The sequence below is a fragment of the Coptis chinensis genome, chromosome 3 (assembly GCF_015680905.1).
Source record: "Coptis chinensis isolate HL-2020 chromosome 3, ASM1568090v1, whole genome shotgun sequence".
In the NCBI taxonomy this organism is placed as follows: Eukaryota; Viridiplantae; Streptophyta; class Magnoliopsida; order Ranunculales; family Ranunculaceae; genus Coptis; species Coptis chinensis.
In genome coordinates, this window is record NC_141458.1 from 1,892,798 (window position 1) to 1,910,530 (window position 17,733).

The 17,733-nt window shown below is 37.1% G+C and overlaps 3 protein-coding genes and 2 pseudogenes across 4 annotated transcripts; 1 reads left to right on the plus strand and 4 right to left on the minus strand.

Moving 5' to 3' along the window:
• The first annotated feature begins 2,788 nt into the window (after window positions 1-2,788).
• Window positions 2,789-3,159, plus strand: LOC147507159 (small ribosomal subunit protein uS12 pseudogene; annotated as a pseudogene).
• Window positions 3,160-4,914: 1,755 nt separating this feature from the next.
• On the minus strand, window positions 4,915-5,859 carry LOC147507160 (cytochrome P450 93A3-like). Its single transcript, XM_086599666.1, has 2 exons — window positions 5,170-5,859; window positions 4,915-5,010 (listed from the first exon to the last, which is right to left on the minus strand). Exons 1-2 carry the CDS (start codon window positions 5,857-5,859, stop codon window positions 4,915-4,917), a joined length of 786 nt encoding a protein of 261 aa, XP_086455792.1.
• Window positions 5,860-7,028: 1,169 nt separating this feature from the next.
• Window positions 7,029-10,141, minus strand: LOC147507161 (uncharacterized; annotated as a pseudogene). The gene is made up of 2 exons (XR_015217563.1): window positions 9,779-10,141; window positions 7,029-9,667 (listed from the first exon to the last, which is right to left on the minus strand). The product of XR_015217563.1 is annotated as an uncharacterized LOC147507161 (transcript).
• A 594-nt stretch (window positions 10,142-10,735) lies between these two features.
• LOC147507162 (anoctamin-like protein At1g73020) lies at window positions 10,736-11,974 on the minus strand. Its single transcript, XM_086599880.1, has 3 exons — window positions 11,841-11,974; window positions 11,273-11,431; window positions 10,736-11,190 (listed from the first exon to the last, which is right to left on the minus strand). Exons 1-3 carry the CDS (start codon window positions 11,901-11,903, stop codon window positions 11,083-11,085), a joined length of 330 nt encoding a protein of 109 aa, XP_086456006.1. The 5' UTR covers window positions 11,904-11,974; the 3' UTR covers window positions 10,736-11,082.
• Window positions 11,975-12,035: 61 nt separating this feature from the next.
• Window positions 12,036-16,899, minus strand: LOC147507163 (anoctamin-like protein At1g73020). The gene is given in 14 exon segments (XM_086599667.1): window positions 12,036-12,130; window positions 12,235-12,276; window positions 12,279-12,361; window positions 12,488-12,558; window positions 12,654-12,767; window positions 12,887-13,019; window positions 14,230-14,499; window positions 14,596-14,700; window positions 14,808-14,899; window positions 15,060-15,160; window positions 15,239-15,365; window positions 16,003-16,118; window positions 16,212-16,281; window positions 16,394-16,899. Coding segments are annotated over 14 exon segments (1,584 nt in total). The 5' UTR covers window positions 16,559-16,899.
• Window positions 16,900-17,733: the final 834 nt, after the last annotated feature.

Below are 17,733 nucleotides of genomic sequence, written 5' to 3' on the forward strand. Positions count from 1 at the left end.
AAAGTTATGTATGAGTAAAACGAAGTACAAGATGATGAAGTAATTTTTTTTTTTTTGGTAACTAAGATGATGAAAGTAATTAAAATGGCTACTGGCTAGCCTATAAAGCAAATATACCTGAGAAAAGAACAAGGAAGACACTCAAGATGATTATTTTGGAAGAGAGCTTGGCCGCCATAGTTCTGTTTAGTCCCATCAGTTGTTTGATTTCGTTCTTGGGGTTATATAGAGACTGAAGATGTTTTTATAGAGGTGGCAAAAAAATCTATTTAGGCTCCCTTCATATATAACTCAACTCTATATTTTAAGTAGGCATTCAAATTAGATTTTTCTTTCCAAAAATTAAAAAATAAAAATAGAAACAAATAAACAACTAATAACTTACCCAATTAATTAACTAAAACCTAAAATAAAAATATTAACCAATAAATAACAAAAAATTTAATTATATTTTGACAAACAAAAAAAAAAGAATTCCAAAAAAAAAAAGGTTAGGTGCCCCAAAAAATTCACCTTTCTCATTCTCAATTCTCTCTCTTTTTTCTTCTCATAAAATTTCATTTTTTTTTATCACTTTGCTTTAGTTTATATTAATTTAGAATGGTTCTCTATCTATTGACTTGAACAAATGGTTCATATGTATAGTTGTATATATAAATGTCAAAAAAAATATAATGATTTGTTTCGCACTTGGGCGCCCAATTATTATTATTATTATTATTTTGTTAAGGCTTATTCTTTCTTTAATTTATTTGTTTGATTTGTTTATAGAAATATAAGTAAGTTTTTTTTATTTATTTGTTACTATTTTTTGTATTAGCTATTTAAGTATATAAGTTATTTATAATTAATTCGTTTATATGTTTGCTTTTTGAATTTTGGAAAGGGAGAATAGGATTTATGTTGTAGAAGGAACACAGATATGTGCATTATGAAATCTCCAAATTAATTTCAAGATTCCTTATTTACATTTGGCTATTGTTAGTTATTACTTTGCGAAATTAGCAAACAAAAAAAGTTATTACTTTGCGAGTGTGCAGTCATGCCAAGGGCCCAAGGTTACAACTTAAATCTCCGAATTAATTGCCACATTTTGGCAATCACATATCAGTTCAGTTGGGCTTTCACTTTCATGTTCTGGGTTCAAATTAAAACGCCTATTGAAAGTAAGGCGCGGTCTTCATGTGAGTATGTGACGATCAAAAGCTAGCCTGGTACCTGGAGAACACATTTTGCATTAACCTGATCTTGACGTGTAATCATCACCTGTAACTTTTCTATTAATCTAGCTGAGAACAATTTTTCAAAGGCCACTCTAGTTCTCTCAGGAGGTGTTTGTTATTTTCTACGATAATCTGTTTTGGGAATGCAATTATTAAATGATGTACCGTATTGATTGTCAAACCTATTATTTGATTTATATTTATTACAATCTTCATTTGTAATACCATCAAAACGTTGAAACTTTTTGCAAGACCAATTCTTAGATCAACATTCTTCCGGCTTCTATCATTTATTTATAATCACAATTCTCAAGTTACATAGAGAGACAAATCAACACGGGTGTTCACAATAACAATACATGGCACGAGATGAAATGGGTGGCACGAAAACATATCCTCATGTATTTTTCAGTAGTGGGTTACCATGTTTCGCCCAACATGTAGCATCACAATCTTCATCAGTCACGCAACCAGGATAGGCTTGTGTACAGAAGTCCGCCATCACCGCACCTGTTTATTGCACAAAATTAAGAATGAATATCATTTACTGTATGTATAGGTACTGTTAAGTAATAAGCTCATTTCTCTAAGAATTCTGATTAATAGCACTATTCGAGCAGAACCAAAATCCTATTATGAAGCATAGCAAAGTTAGTTTAAGAACAAAGTTATTATGTGTAGGACTGAAGGAGATGGAATTGGATGCTTCTATGTGTAAACTGTAAAGTGTTTGAAAGAGCTATATAGTGTAACATGCACTGTAACCTGGCCACCTGAGATTCTGGGAAGCATGCCTGCATGTAGCAGTATATCTTGGTAGTTTATTTTGCCAAGAGCTGTGGTTTGTAATAGTTCAACATACTACGTACACTCAGTTATTTTAAATTAAAAGTCAACATATTGCTCCAATAAAAAATTGTCCAATTTAGTAATAAAATGAATTCGATTAAAAAAATATATATATAGCTTATAAGCAAAATATAGACCTGAGAGTAGAGAAAAAGAAAAACATTGAAGATGACCAGGATGACGGAGAGCTTGGTCATTTTTACTTTAAGTCCCCAGTAGTGTTTCACTTCTTCTTTGGGGGCTGGGCTTATAAATAACAGCGAAGGATCGTTATTAGTTGAAGGATTTGGTAGGATAAGATTTCACTGGGATTACAATGCAAATCTCCATGAAGGAAAAAGTCCAATAATGCTAGAGAAATACTAAATGCATGTTAGTTATAGATTTCTTTAGTTTGAAGATTGCCTTTGGAATTAAATCTGTTTTTTTTCTTTCTCATGTTACAGTCCTTAACCGGCTATATGTTATGTATTAAGTTGTTTCCTATGGCTTATTTCAGACTTTAAAGGGAATTACATGACACCTAAGCTGTACTTCAAAAATATAATGGTGGTCTGAATGGTTTATGCATAAGTGAGTATACATACGCAGCATTATGAGTTGGCCTGGAAGTTAGTAAATAAAGAGCAGAGAGCAGCCGCGTTCACCTCGATCAACAGAAGACAAAGAAAAGCTACTCACCCTCAAACAAACATGGCCGGGGAAGACACGTTGGTATGGGAGCTGGAAGCAAGCCGAAGTCCCACCGCAGAAGGCAGAGGTAGGCTGACAAGAGCTACAAAATGTCTCACCTTGGAAACGAGTGGAAAAAGGCATTTGCTGGATCTTCCAACGCAAAAGGCATTGTTCTTGAGAAGATAGGCATTGAGGGTGAGTAGCTTTTCTTTGCCTTCTGTTGAACTCCCATACCAATGTACCCTGCAATGATGGTTGTTTGAACTACATCAAAGAAAATGATGAGGTGTTGATTGCAGGGTTTGGACAAAAGGGACATGCTGTTGGTGATATTCGTTTCAGGTTGGTCAAGGTATCCGGTGTCTCTCTCCTTGCCCTTTTCAAGGAGAAGAAGGAAAAGCCTAGGTCTTAGATTAGTGGCAACTGTGTTTTCTCTGTTAGTTTGTCTCTTGTTGACGCTTTATTGTACAATGGTTGGAACTCTTTGTTTAGCTTTGAACTGAACAGGCATACATGTATGACCTGTTCACACTTCACACAACTTTTGTAACTCTTTGTAAATTTCAATATACTATTCCTCTTACCAACCAAAAAAAAAAGACAATGGTTGGAACTCTTTGTTTAAGAGTTCGTGGGGTTTGCAAACTATTTCTGTTATGCAATATTAGGATGAAACTCAAAGTTGGAAGTTAGTACCAGAGGCTGCGGTTTGGATGATTTGGCAGGCTAGCTAGAAACAACAAGGTCTTCAGGCAACGCGACACGACAAAATAGTCATTGAAGTTAAAGACTTAAAGCTTGGTTGTGGTACTGGTCATCAAGGTTTTCTCGATCAGCCTTTGAGTCACTTATCTTCGGGTGGGGGAACTTATGGTGGTGAGATTGTATTATAGTTTGAGAATCTATATATTGGTTAGAGTGGTAGTACTTGGATCAGTTGGATGGATTGGATCTTGTCCAAATGTATATTTTAGAGCACATGATCACATCCATGTATGAGCTGCTGTGTTTTTTCAAATGAATTAATGTGAGGAACAGACACGTCATACATTGAAGAGGTGTGTTGGACGGAGCCAGGAATTTAGGTTGAGTTGGGGGGTGGCGCAATGTATATGAAGGAGCAAATAGTACACTATCCTCAAGAAATTCGGAGGGGCGAAGCCTTATATATTGAGAAATTTTTGTACTAATTGTAGTGTCATTTCTTGGGTTTTCAAAAAAACTGCCCCCCTCCCCTGTCTCTACTAAGAGGCGTGCTCTTTGAGGTTGGAAGAGGTGCGACTGTTCATACAGCATTGAAACTCTATAAAGAGAACCTTAGTAACAAGGAAACATATCGGGAAAATAGGTGTCAACACAAACTATATGGCTGAGTGCTTAGCCATCTTAGAGAGTGTGGAGGTAGGAAGAATGTGTGCGTCGAAATGTCGAATCAGATTCAGTGGCAGTGGTTTCGGCATTTGGGTCGGGCAAACTTCCATGTCAGCATAAGGATAGATGGAACAAATGTATCCACCGACTCATGATCACATCAACTTGGAGGGAAGCGAACTTCTTGGCAGATCAAGCGGCAAAAAAAGCAACAACTATGTCTTCTGAGTCTCGTTTTCTGTATCATGGAAAGCCTCCATGGTTATATAAATGGGAGGCTTGCACAAGTACTTACTTTAGATTCGACTGAATGGGTGAGGTGCTTGAAGAAGTGTTGTATTGGAACCCTACCTAGTAGGGTTGCAATTCACTCCTTCAATTACTATTACCTAAGACGGTATCCCTGTGAGGCTGTGATTTTGGTTTTCCTTTTCATTCTTTTACACTTTCATTTTTTGTAATTTCCCTCCCCTTTTCCTGTGCTTAATACAATTCTCAGCTCAAAACATCTGTTCTCATTATCTCTCTCTCCATCTCCCTCCGGTGTAGTCACCTTTGTTACTATCACCAAGGAACCTCTCCGGTTGAAATTCTAGAGGATTCTCCCATGCTCCAGGATCTCTATGCATGGCCCAAACATTGAAGAATCCTGTGGCACCCTTTGGGGATAGTGTAGCCGGCCACCTACTGTGCGAGATGAACTTGGGCTATGAGGAACCAAGAGAGGTACTACAGGATGCAACCTTAGCGTCTCCTTCAGCACTGTCCGCATACGGCAACCTGGGTAAATGAGAGTCTATTCTTCTACCATGTTTGTCATGCCTACTACTTCCTCTAACTCAACTTGGGCTTTTCTCTTTATCTCTGGATGTTGCATCACTTCCGCCATAGCCTACTCCAAAGTAGTCGATGCTGTGTCAGTGCCAGAAGTAATGATATCCATTTTGCAGAATAAAGAAACGAAACGTATTTCAAAATTATTATGTGACGTGAGTACGTGACTGATTTAAACTAGACAGTGAAACAAGAGTTATCTGGATAATTAGCATACCACGAACATGGTCTTCAGCTGTGTTGTGGTTATTGATGTTTTAGCGTCCCCATTCTCCTTGAGCTTTAGAAGAATGTGTAGAAAATCCATGTTTTCTTTCTGTTGTTGTGTTGTTTCTCTTCGTGCTTCACCCATTTTCGGACTCTGTTTGATGATTGAATCAAAAATCTTATCTAACCACGACACAATCTCCTTTGCTCGTTGTCCAATGCCTTGTGTGTTGAAATGTGCAAGCAGGGGAAATATATCCGAAACATTAAGCTTCCCTGCTAACAACGCAATCTCCTGAACAACTGGCAGAAACTTGTCTTCTAAGGTATTCCTCACCTTTCCATAGAGTGTACCACCCCACAACATGCTCAGTATCATAATAGATGTCATTAGAAACACCTCTTCGCCAATATCAATTTGTGTCCCAATCTTTGCATACAAATGTTTCATTGTTTGATGAACTTCTTGTCGCCTAAGACCGTAAGAAGCGTCAAGGTTTTTAGTACTCAGTAACTCTCCATTGAGTACCTTCCGAAGCATGCGCCACATTGGGCCATGAGGACTCCATGCAATGTTGAGTCTACCATATGTGATAACTGACGTTGTAATGGGAGCAGATCGGTTGGCGAAGATGATATCATGGTCTCTGAGGACTTCTTTTGCTAAGGAAGATGAATTTATCACAAATTCACAATACATAACTGTCTACCCAATCTGAGCTTCATGATTGGGCCATACACTCGAGCCAGCTTTGAAAAGTATGGGGGGAGCTCAGCTTCGATATATAGAATAACTAATTGACTATAGATCCTGTTTTTGATCCGCTAGACTATTATTGGCCAACACAAACAAAGACCATAAAAGACATTATATTACTGTATAAATAGGTATCATCACCTTAACCATAGTATCTGACACATCATCTTGTCTTTTGATATTTGAAGGAGACACTATCAGAATATAATGGAAACTATTATTCCAGCATATGCCATGTGAATACCCCCTTAAGACTCCAGCTAAAAACGCACATTAAGCTCGTTGATGTCTTATATCCAGTTCAAACTTCAAAGCTAAGAAAAGGTGTTGTTGTCTTTTTTGTCCACTGTAAAAAATGCTTGCAAGTTGTTGACTACTGCAGAGTGCAGAACAATCGGTACATACATTTTACATCATCTTTTTGATATACATTTTACACTCTGTCGAGGGAAGGCATGTTTCAAGTGGCAGATGTGTACTGGTGAAAACCCTTTACAACGGTCTGACGATTTTGAATACTTGCCATCTCCAACCAGATTAAGCAGTTTCAATTAATGTTTCTAATTCACCATAACTCTTTCCTCCTCGCACTTGCCTATAACCGTGTGGCCCTGTAGGTTGTCAGAAGATTCCATACGCATCTTTCATTTCTGGCCAAAAATTGAGCCACTCCAATATCATATCCACTGTCTATTCATTCAAAACGAAACCTCTGAAATTTCCCAAGAACCATGATTATCCTATATCCCTTTCAACGGACTATCTAGTATCTAAGCAACAAAGATGGATTTTGTTAAATGGTGTGAAGAACATTAGTAATTATACAAATGAAATTACCTCTTTAGATCATTTACAGGTTTGTGAAGCACTTAATTGATTATCAACCTTAATTATCGCCAAGTTAAAGGAGCATAACAAAAAAAATCTATTGGGCACATGGTGACTTGTGACGCCAGCTTGACCTAAAATCTTCTGGTCCTATTTATGAAGTTAAGCAACCCAAACCCCTAAATAGCACCTACTCAATGCATTACATAATTTATAATGCTTTAGATCAAGCTTCGCCAAGGTCCAATAATCAGACAACAGACGAAAATAAATGCTCATAATCATAAGAAATATGCGTAATTCATAATAACAGTAAATGAACTTCTCATTTTCTGTTAAACAAGTTCAAGACAAACTTAAATACATCACTTTGCTAATCAGAAAAATGTAACATTACTACATTGCGACTTTGAACTGGTTGAATTTTCTGAATAGCAAACAAAAATGGAGCTGAATAGACCTATAAACAATCTCCTTATCTATGTGCTCAGCATGTAAAACAGAAGTCTCCTTACCTGAGACAATTCCAAAAGAAAGTGAACAACGACCGACCCCATTCACGCAAGTTTCAAGAGATAGGCACAGATGAGTAACGCAGTGGACCTTCCAGGGGATCAAATACGTTGAGATGTTCTAGTATTGGAGTCGTTTTTAACCCAATGATACGTACAAATGGATTTGAGTGGCCATCCAAAAACGCATTTGAAATCTGAGTACAACCAAACAGTTTGATCAGCCTAAGAGATAAGCAACCATCCACAATATATCCTACAGCCTCATCCGTCAAGTTGCGGCACCAAGATAGGTCCAAAGTCAGCAAGTTCCTTGTACAACGTCTGGCAAGAGAAATGGCTGTGTTGGGTCCAACCTTTTTGATGTTATTGAGTGAAAGCTCTGTTAAGGACTCTCCTGAAGCTTCAAGAAATGCCGCGATAGCTTCATCACTTAATGTGTTCCGGCAAAGTTTGAGCTTTTCAATCAAAGGACATCCATTTGCGATATGACCAATTGAAAAATCGCCAGCTTAGCAAATTAGTGAGGTCTAGAGCACACAATCCAGAACATTTTTCTGCTATGGCTTTCAGGGATATATCAGTAAGTTTCACACAATTTGCCAAACAAAGTTCCTTCATATTTGGGCCACATTCAGTGACCAACTGACAAATGAAATCATCACAAACAGTTTCCATGTCTGCTACTGATAACACTTCTAGACACTTTAGCTTCTTCAATGCCGAAAGTATCAGCATAACGTCTATGCTTTGGCAATCATCTAAATACAGTTCCCTCACCAACAAGCCCAGAGAATTAGCGATAGTGTCGATACCAGTAGAAGTTATAAGGGAGCACTGTCCTAAATTAATAGACCTTAAACATGGTGCTGAAGCTACAAGTGAACTTAGTCCAGCATCTGTAACACGACACGCACCCCTCAAAGAAACAGCAGCTAGACAAGGCAAACTTTTCGGTGACCGAGCTAAAGTTGCACGCAATACATAATCAGGCAGACAGCGCCCACATAGATCAAGTTGTAGTACAACCAATTTGCTTGTGTCGCACTCACCAAAGGTTTTACTCATCTGTTCCTCTGTCATCCAAGAACAGTCCTTCACCCGTACCACATCAGGAGATTCGGCTACCAGGAGGTTCATAACATGACTGTCCATCTTTCTAGAATCACATAACAATTTAGTAAGTGTGTTCCTCAGGTCATCAGGAACATTTTTTAGCGAAACAATAGCTTCAGCATTTTTGGCTAGTAGGCTCACGCATAAATCCTGCAGTGAAGGAACAAATGGCTTCATAGGATTTCGATTCCGATCCGTTGAAGGCATCCACTGAATCACGGGTGTTGTCTTGCTTGAACCTTGAGTCAAAGTCACCTGCCGACCATTCAACTTCGTGCTTCGGTCCTTAATAATCTTCATTGCAGTAGAAAATGGACCAGGCCAGTCTTCAATTTCAGGCAATTCATCTGCGCTTGGAGCTGCAACATTAATCTCTTCCTCTTCCTCCTCTGCATGGAAATGAGCAAACTTAGGACCACTATGTTTGGCTACATCTTGGAATCTATTCCTGTCTCCCCTTCTTCTATGTGCTTTTGACCGCACACTCAACCTTGCACGCTGCCTTGCGCTCTCAGATTCTGCAGCTTCCTGCAACTGAATAAGACTAGTAGCTGCATCCTGCGTCGAGTCTGAAAAATCTTTTGCTGGATTTTCTTCCACAGGAAACAAGTTCAACTCTACAGGATCTACACCGAGTTTAGGTTCTGGCTGTTCTTCTGGTGGCAAGTTCAAATCCAAAATCCCCTTCCCTTTTTCCTCTCGACTGTACTTCCTTCTGCCAAGCCCAAGACTAGTTTCCATAGTTTCCAAAGTATCACCATCTCCAGTTTCACCAGACAAACTAGGCTTAGTTTCTTTATCAACCTCATCAGCGTCTCTAACATTAGAAACTAACTCATCACTTTCATTTTCTTCAACCCTCACTCTTCTTCGCGTGGATCTCCATCCACCAATACTCAAACCCAACGAAACACTCTCAGAATCCTTGTAAGTATTTTCTTTCCCATTTCTATCTCCAGTAGAACCAATCAAACTCTGTCTCATATCCAACTCATCCAAATCAATAACCTCCACAGAATCACTCTCTTTTGCCCTCTTCGCCATATCTAACCCGCTATCATCAGCCTTCAAAGTGGAGTCATCACTACCTTTCTTACACGAATCAGTATCGGAATAACTATCACTCACCCTATCAACCTCCAAACTAGTCTCATCTTCCAACATTCCATTCTCACAATCAACAACCTTACTTTTCTTTGAATCCAAACCCGGCCCACCACCATCACCACCACATTTTCTCTTCCCCCCACTACCACTCTTTACTTCCTCACCATTGATACTCAAATTATTATTACCTGAGTCAAAAATCCAAACTTTATCATCATCCTCATTATTCCCCACAAGTACAACTTGCTGAAATTTCATTTTATCAACAACAGCATTCAAATCAGACTTAATAATAATACCTTGTCCTCTTTTAGCAAGCCGACCACTTCTCCGCAGCGAAATCCCTCCTCCTCCTCGAGATACGAGTTGTTCCGAATCCTTAGAAAGCTGTGGTTGGGTTTTAGAAGGAGTGGGATTATTATTATTATTATTATTATTAATTTTGCGAGATTTTAGGGTTTTTTTTAGTGGATGAGATTTTGGGGGGGCAATTTCTCGGGATCTCAGAAGAATCCTCATTTTTATCCTTGTTGTGTGTTTTTAGGGGCGATATGAACGAAGAATTCGGTTAGGGGAAAAAAAAGTGTGGGGGGATGAATGGTTATTTTCGCGTGTTGGAGAAGCTTTTTCCCGCGTAAGTGTGCGCCTTTATGAGAGGGAAGGATAAAAGTATCTCTAGGTGGTAGTAGCAAAATTCATTGTAGACCCCATCCTGTGCGCATTAGTACTGGCGCACGACAGTTGGAGTGTCGCGCATATACAATTCCAAAACAACCCACATCATATTAGGAGTGGCGCGTAGTGCTCGTCAAAGTCAAAAACAAAAATTGGCCGCATCTACATCCAAATTGCCAAATTCTACGAGCGAAATCGCGAACAAAACAAAGTGATCTGGCCGGTTTGAAGCCATCCTATCCGAACTTTTCCTTCAAATATGAAAAAAAAGACAGGTTATACTACCACCTAGAGATGCTCTTAGTAGAAGAAAATTAAAGTTTTAGATATAATAATTGGTGATAGGAAACAACATTGTGAGCCTAATACTTTTCTTTGTAAGGGATTTCTACCATGATAAATTACAAAATCCTAAAATTTTCCTTTGTCAAGGATTTATATCATAATCATTTATAAACATGTTAGAGTAAGCCAACAAACATTCCATCTCCATCCATGTAGGGCCAACTGAGACTCTGCGGAGTCTTCACTATTCAACTATGGGCCAAGTACTATCAAATATGTAACTATGAAAGTTCATCTAATTGAATACAAATGAATCTAATTGAATACAAATAAACTTACATAAACATAAGATATCATTCAACCATAATCTGCATGTACACAAATAATAGAGGGCCACAAACTGCCGTTCTCCCCTCTACCAAAACTTTTAAACAACCCTCTACCAAAACTCTCTTTAATAGTACAAAAGAAAAAAGCGCATGGCCAACTTTAAACCTCTCTTTATTGTTTACAACAACACTTCGACTAGTGTTTCGTGAACTTGGAAAGTTGGAAAGCTTCCCGGCTCAAAGTTCTGTTCCATGTCTGTTCCATGTTGATGTTGACGCCAAACCAACTTCAAAATTTTGAATCCTTATCTTCCTTACTCTCTCTTCTTTTCTCCAGAAATGCTTCTTAGTAATTGCTTAGAGCACATGTCCTGTGCCTGCGCCGCATTCTTCACACGGTTTGCTTTGACCCAAGCAGGTTCCTGTCAAATATAAAATTTGTCATCTTGACAGCAAATCGATGAGATGAGATATTCATGGTCTAGTGTGATTTTAATAGTTCACCTCGGGCACAAATTTGGAAACTCCAAATTTGATCAGCAACAGGACATGTTCTATTATGAGGATTGCCGCAAGGCCGGGCTCTATTTTCCATTTGCCTTCTTGGTCGTACAGACATACAAGAAGCACACTATTGGTGCATATCGACATCACTATCAGAAACTGAAATGTTCAATAACACACATCTCATTAATAATACGAAAAAAAATGACAGAACACTACTTCATCATTGAGAGCTAGGCATTTGAAGACCTATTCCCAAAGGTCATAAGAATGCTCCAATATCAATCACAAATATAGTTAGATCACAAGCTCTCTTCATACTTTTTTCTGTCTTGAAGATTTTTTTGTAAAAAATAGTGTCGATCATATATTATCACGTCAGTAAAGTAAAGTTTCGTCTACTGGTCTAAAAGAAGTCAGAGGTACAGATAATTTAATAGTTAATAAAAGATGTTGACGTACATAATACTGATTGTATGGGACATCCAGCAAAATGTAACAGTAAGAGGTAAACTGTTACTTCCTCAGTAAGAGTGAGGTACAGATTACTTAATAATTAATTGCACACCTGAAAAATGTTTAGCCAAGCCCCGATTGTTGCAGAAGCACGAGGTATAGGCCTTTTCAGCATAGCAAGCAGTTTTAATGCATCCGTTCTGATCTCTGTGATATTATGCTGCAGAAGGAAAATGAAGAATTCTACTCTTTTTCTTTTCTTTTTTTTGAAAAGGATACAAGCTGAAATATAACTCAATAAAAAGATTTAACAAATTGTACCAAGGCAGCAAGGGCAGAGCGAAAGGAATGCACAAGCAAACATCATAATCATTCCAAACTGTAGTGCCATCTCTAGAAAATCTAAAAAGCAGTTCACAAGTTCTCAGTAAACCTAGAAGTAATGCGGTTCCCAAATCATAAAGTGATTGATTTTTTATTTTATTTTTTTGTAAAAGGTTCATTACCATCAAATAGACCATCTTCAAATTCATCACCAATACTTGCGAATAAGAAGGTTTCATATATTCCTTTTCTACTCTAGTAGTCACCTGGACTTTTCCCATTGACAATCCATTCTCAAGCTTTTTCTTGCTTCATGATACAGGAATTGTGTTAAAACCTAAAATTAACAGCGTAAGTGGAAGTAAAACCACAGTGTATGCTAATTCTGAACTAGTGTCTGACAATCATAACAAGTAAGAAGGCCAAAAAGCTTACTGAACAGCTCTGTACTTTTTCAGTCTGTATTTGAGGTAAGGAATGGAGTTTTCGAGCAGATTTTCCAAAACCTGACAGCATTCCAACTATGAAATATACATTCATCCGACAAAAGAAGCAAGAAAAGAGAGAAAATGTTAACCAAAATGTGATCACCTTTTCTTACCTGAGATACAATCAATCGCTGAGTCAGCACCAGACGTAGAGTCGTGAAGTTGCGGTGCAAAAGGGCATGATAGAAGACGCCGATGTATGACTGCATAAAATAAAGACCAAAAACCTGCAAACAGAAGTAGCTTCTGGCGTTACTAAAACATATGTTACCAATTTGGTACTCATAAAGGTCTTGTAAAGGTTCTTCCTTTATTCACTTTTCGCCTTGAATCACATGTACATTACCTTATAAACCAAGCTATCAGCTCTATGTTCTGAACTTTTATTCTTCTCATTTTTTATCAGCTTTACTGAGACCTTTCCCCCAATCTTTGTCAAGTACTGAATGGTAAAAATATATAGAGCTGTAAGTCCAAACCTGAAACAACCATGAACATAACATTGTAAGAGTATGCAGCTACATCGAAAAATTGCAGCAGCGCCGGACGTTAAATAAGAAAGACATGCGTCATTAAGCACAAAAGTTAAGGGAGGGCCAGGAAAAACATCCCTTTATGTATGATGTCAACAAAGAAGTGGGCAAATAGATAACAAAACTATTAATTAATACTATAACAGAAAACAAAGGAGAATTTTCACATGAATATAATAATCATATATACAATTCACTTCCAAAGGTTCTGATGAAGATGTTGACTACAATTAACAGGTAGTTTTTCCTGAGATAAGTCACTCTTTTCAGGATTTACTGTTTCAAATTGACAAGTCTTTAATATAATATAGGGTACCCTATAATATATATACCAATGTTGGCGATAGCCTTATCTTATTTAGCATTTTGGGATCAAGCAATAACACATTTTCTAATTGATACTATAACAGAAGACAACGGAGAAATTTCACATGAAAAATATAATTTCGTATTTACCATCACTTCTAATTACTTTCGTTTAGTGGCTGCAGTTAACAGGGTTTTGCTCCTGATAACTCCACTTGTATCAGGATTTACTGTTTCAAATTGAAAAGTCTTTACTGTAATGTACCAATACTGGAAATAATAATACCCTCTTCGGCATTGTAGAATCAAAGCACATTTGGGTAAGCTACAAGGAGGGCCTGACTGTACGCCTCACTCTAGTACCCACGAAGCAGCTTGCAAATGTGCTGACTAAATAAGTCCACAAGTGCAATAATAAATATCCAGGCTAAGTACAAGAAAGAATTATTCAAAAAGGTAATCTACGTACAACCCAAGGCAGGTTCTGGCTTTGATGACAATGATATCATTAAACAGTGAATTCTTTCAAAAGGTGAACGGAAAATTTTATATATTTTACAATTGAAAGAAAAATAATCTTAAATATTTTTAAAGCTAAAATTCACAGCAAAAGAAATATGTGAATGATAGTGGCTTAAATACGAGATTAACTCATTCAAAATTTCCATGGCATACAATGTCAGTAAGCGGCATCGCTACTAAGACAATTGCTTGAATGCAAACTTAAAGGGTATAATAGTTTGAAAACAGCATTGTCCAATGATTGTCCTCATAAAATTATATTTAAGTATATGACCAAGTAATAATGGAATCACTTCTCAAAAATAAATGAAGAACATCAGATTCTTACTTCACAATGTCAGACGACACAAGTTCATATAGATGAGCATAAGCTAACTCGAACGGCAATTGGAGACAAATAATACTCAAGATAACCAAGGCATCATTTCTGAACCTCAGCAAATGTCCCGACCACTCATCCCTTTGAAATGCTGCTTTCTCTTTTATTTTGTCTGTGCCCATTTTCCTTATGTGCTCCATGTGGGACTGGAGGGAACTTCTTTCTGTGTCTGAATATTTAAATCCTGTGTCCACTCCAACTGTATAGCCTATCTGCCATCTATGGAATATGAACGATAATAGCTACAAAATCCTTGAAAGAAGACCTTGTAATTCACCGAACCTAGCAAAAAAGACACAGAATAATATAAAATACCTGGCTAAAAGAGCAGCACTCTTGCGCTTCCAGAATTGGAAAAAAATTACAGCCCATAATGTTACAAAAATGAAGAATATGGGGAGCATAAGTAATTGCCGTGACCTGAAAAAGAGGTGATCAAGCACCACATTAAAAATAAGAAGCATCTAATGCAAATAGCAAAAGATGATATGACAACATAGACGTACTGAGCACACAACAGACCCTACCCAAAATCAATCAACTGCAAAGTAAGCGCCAAAGCTGCTGGGAAAAGCATCCACCGAGTGTACATTCCGAGAAATGCAAAATACGTTGCAATCTACAGAACAGAAATGGAGACTTCTTGATTACACTTCAAAAAATGCATTATATGTTGGAAGCTACGGAACGGAACAGAAGTAGAGATATCTTAATTACTAGTTAATGAGATTTAATGAAATTTGAAGATAAGTTGAATCATGTAAAATGTATAGTACCACCTTCGTTCCAAAATAGGTATATATCTCATCAATTGGCTGATTTGTCATGTCCAACCAGTTGAGTGCCCAAGTTCTCATGAGCTGTTTCCTCTTTGTTTCATCTATACACAACAAAACCTAATTGCGGTTTAGGTACCACCAATACCAGGGACAAAATGGAGATAAGTTAAACAGAATACCATGTAATGGAAAGACTTTCTTAACAATGCCTTCAGACTCTAACTTCTTAACCAATGATTCTCCTGGCCTCCAATTGATCACCTTGTTATTATACATGAGTGTGACGACAGATTCGGTCTTGTTAATCTGCAAATGTAGATTTCACAATTTTAGTTTCAAAACGAAAAACTGGATGTAGCTCGAATGTGTTGACCCTTTGAAGTTTCATTTAGAGCAAACTAAAAAGCAGGTTAGGAAGTGGAAATTAAGTAACTTGGTAACAAAAGTAAGAGCAAATATATCTACCAATTTCCATTTAAAACAAGACCTCGTCTAAAAAAATTATCAATAAGAACATAACAAAAAGAGGGATATGATGTTTAAAAACTAGGCTACAAACTCATTTCTCTAAAGCCAACAAAGTAGTTCACTTGTTCTCCTTTAACAAGACATAGCACGCTACAAATGAAGTGCTAAACGGTCTGGAAAGAAGTATTTAGTGCAATGACTTTGGAATATGTTTTCCACAAACTACAGAAGAATAACCAAACATCCAAACTGAACAAATTCCAAAACTCTTTCCAAAAAATAAAACTACAGGGCAGCACAGCTTGGTACGCCGTAAATGCTAAAAGAAGCCAAAAGACACAATCTCCATTGACCAGCAAGGAGCTGGTAAAGATTTTGACATACTACTGATTCAACCATTTGTTTATTATATGTTTCAGATTCACGAATGGCATAAGAAAAAACTATTGAAACTAAATGACACATGAGTACTCACAATTCCATAAAGCAGATGAGTAAAGCAACAAAAACGCTCACACCAACTGAACAATGAACCATCAGGCTGTCTCACAAACGCTTCAACCTCGTCCCACTCAAACTGTAAATCCATTCCTGAAACCAATTGCAAGAGTGCATCAACCATCTAAAACCAGTAGACAAACATTAAAGGTAATAACAATAAGGTTATATTTATTTACTCATTACCAATATAAGTTGGTTTTTTTATTTGCAACTCAGCTGCTGCCCTGCCCAAAGTCTCTAAAGGTGCTGCCACCTGAAGGAATCACACGCACATCATATATTATTTTATACTAATCCTAGAAGCATTTCATTTGGAACTACTCTAAACATAAACATAATCAACACACTAAGAAACAACTACATACCTTAATGAACTCTTCTGAAAGACCAACTACTCTCTCAATAACCAATCCAACATTGTTAAACTCCAAAACCAAAAACTCAACACACTCAAAACTCTCATTGCCTTCTTTCTTTGAAACCACCACGCCAATCTCAAACCCAGTTTGTTTTTCTTCATTCCCATGCATTGTTTTTTTGCTCTTTACTAAAACCTTAACAAAACTTTCAAATGGCAAAATGTGTCTGACTAATAAAACCTTGAACACTCTCAAATTCCAACACGGGTAAAGACAAAAACTTTGAAAACTACAGAACGAAACTCATAAATGACCAAAAAAAAAAAAAAAAAAAATTGAAATGAGTGTTTTGAACTAATAAAAAGAACAAAGATGGGTACTTTTGTGAGTTTGAGATGATAAAAAGCATGAAAAAGGGAGAGAGAAAGAAGAACAGATGGATGTTGGAGAGTGAAATGAGGGGAAGAGTGTTGGTGTGGTGGCAGAGAGACGTTGAAATGTACACGTGGTGACTTGTGGCACTCTTGAATTGGCGGTTTTTTTTTGTTTTGCTAAAATTGGTGGGAACGTATCTCGAGGCACTTTTTTTTTATCACTCGTGAGTCGTGTGACTCACCCCTGCTGCTGCTGCTACTACTGTTTTTTTTTTTTGCTGTTTCGCTTCTGTTTGGCAGTAACAACTTATGCTGTACTAGGTGGTACTTAGCCAAATTTGGAGTATCCAATTCTCGTGGTTCATGTTCCAGAGATGATCAATAACACAAGTTGTTTGGTTCTTGCCTACTCTTCCTCAAAACTTATTGCACCAGAAACACACAAAATAATCATGAAAAACTTCAAATAGAAAACCCAATACAATGTAATCTTAAAACATATTGTTAATCAAACTCCCAAATTAATATACCAAAACAACCACATATATATTTTCTATTTTCTTGAAAGAAATTCTACAAAAAATATTACATAAACTTCTTTAGTAGCAACAATTTGGAAATCGAAAAATCAAAGTGGGTTTCATTTTGTATCTTCAAAATCGGAGAAATCAAGAGATGATATGAGTAGAGAGATGTTCAAATTTGAGAAAATAGAGATTTTTGTGTGATGAAAAACGGTGGGTTTTCTTTTGAGATATTAGACTTTTTTTTTTGTTTAAGTAAAAAAAAGGTGTGGAGAGAAGATGGTGGTGGGGGAATAAATTGTTGAAGTGGTAAAGAAGAAGAGAGTACGGCTGTGTTTTCTCATATTTTTTTTTTATTTGTCGGTCATTTTCTTATTTATTATGATGTAGATTGAAATCCAACCTTTTCCAATGGATACCGTTATTCATACTTTTGTGGTTGGGCCAA

Coding starts and splice junctions, on each gene's coding strand:
- LOC147507160 (XM_086599666.1), bottom strand. CDS start 5,859: ATGTATTGTGAATTTGTGATAAATTCATCTTCCTTAGCAAAAGAAGTC. Junction 5,011..5,169: donor AGCTGAAGACCATGTTCGTG/GTATGCTAATTA, acceptor ACTTTGGAGTAG/GCTATGGCGGAAGTGATGCA.
- LOC147507162 (XM_086599880.1), bottom strand. CDS start 11,903: ATGCTGAAAAGGCCTATACCTCGTGCTTCTGCAACAATCGGGGCTTGG. Junction 11,432..11,840: donor CTTGGCTAAACATTTTTCAG/GTGTGCAATTAA, acceptor TGAACATTTCAG/TTTCTGATAGTGATGTCGAT. Junction 11,191..11,272: donor TTTCCAAATTTGTGCCCGAG/GTGAACTATTAA, acceptor TATATTTGACAG/GAACCTGCTTGGGTCAAAGC.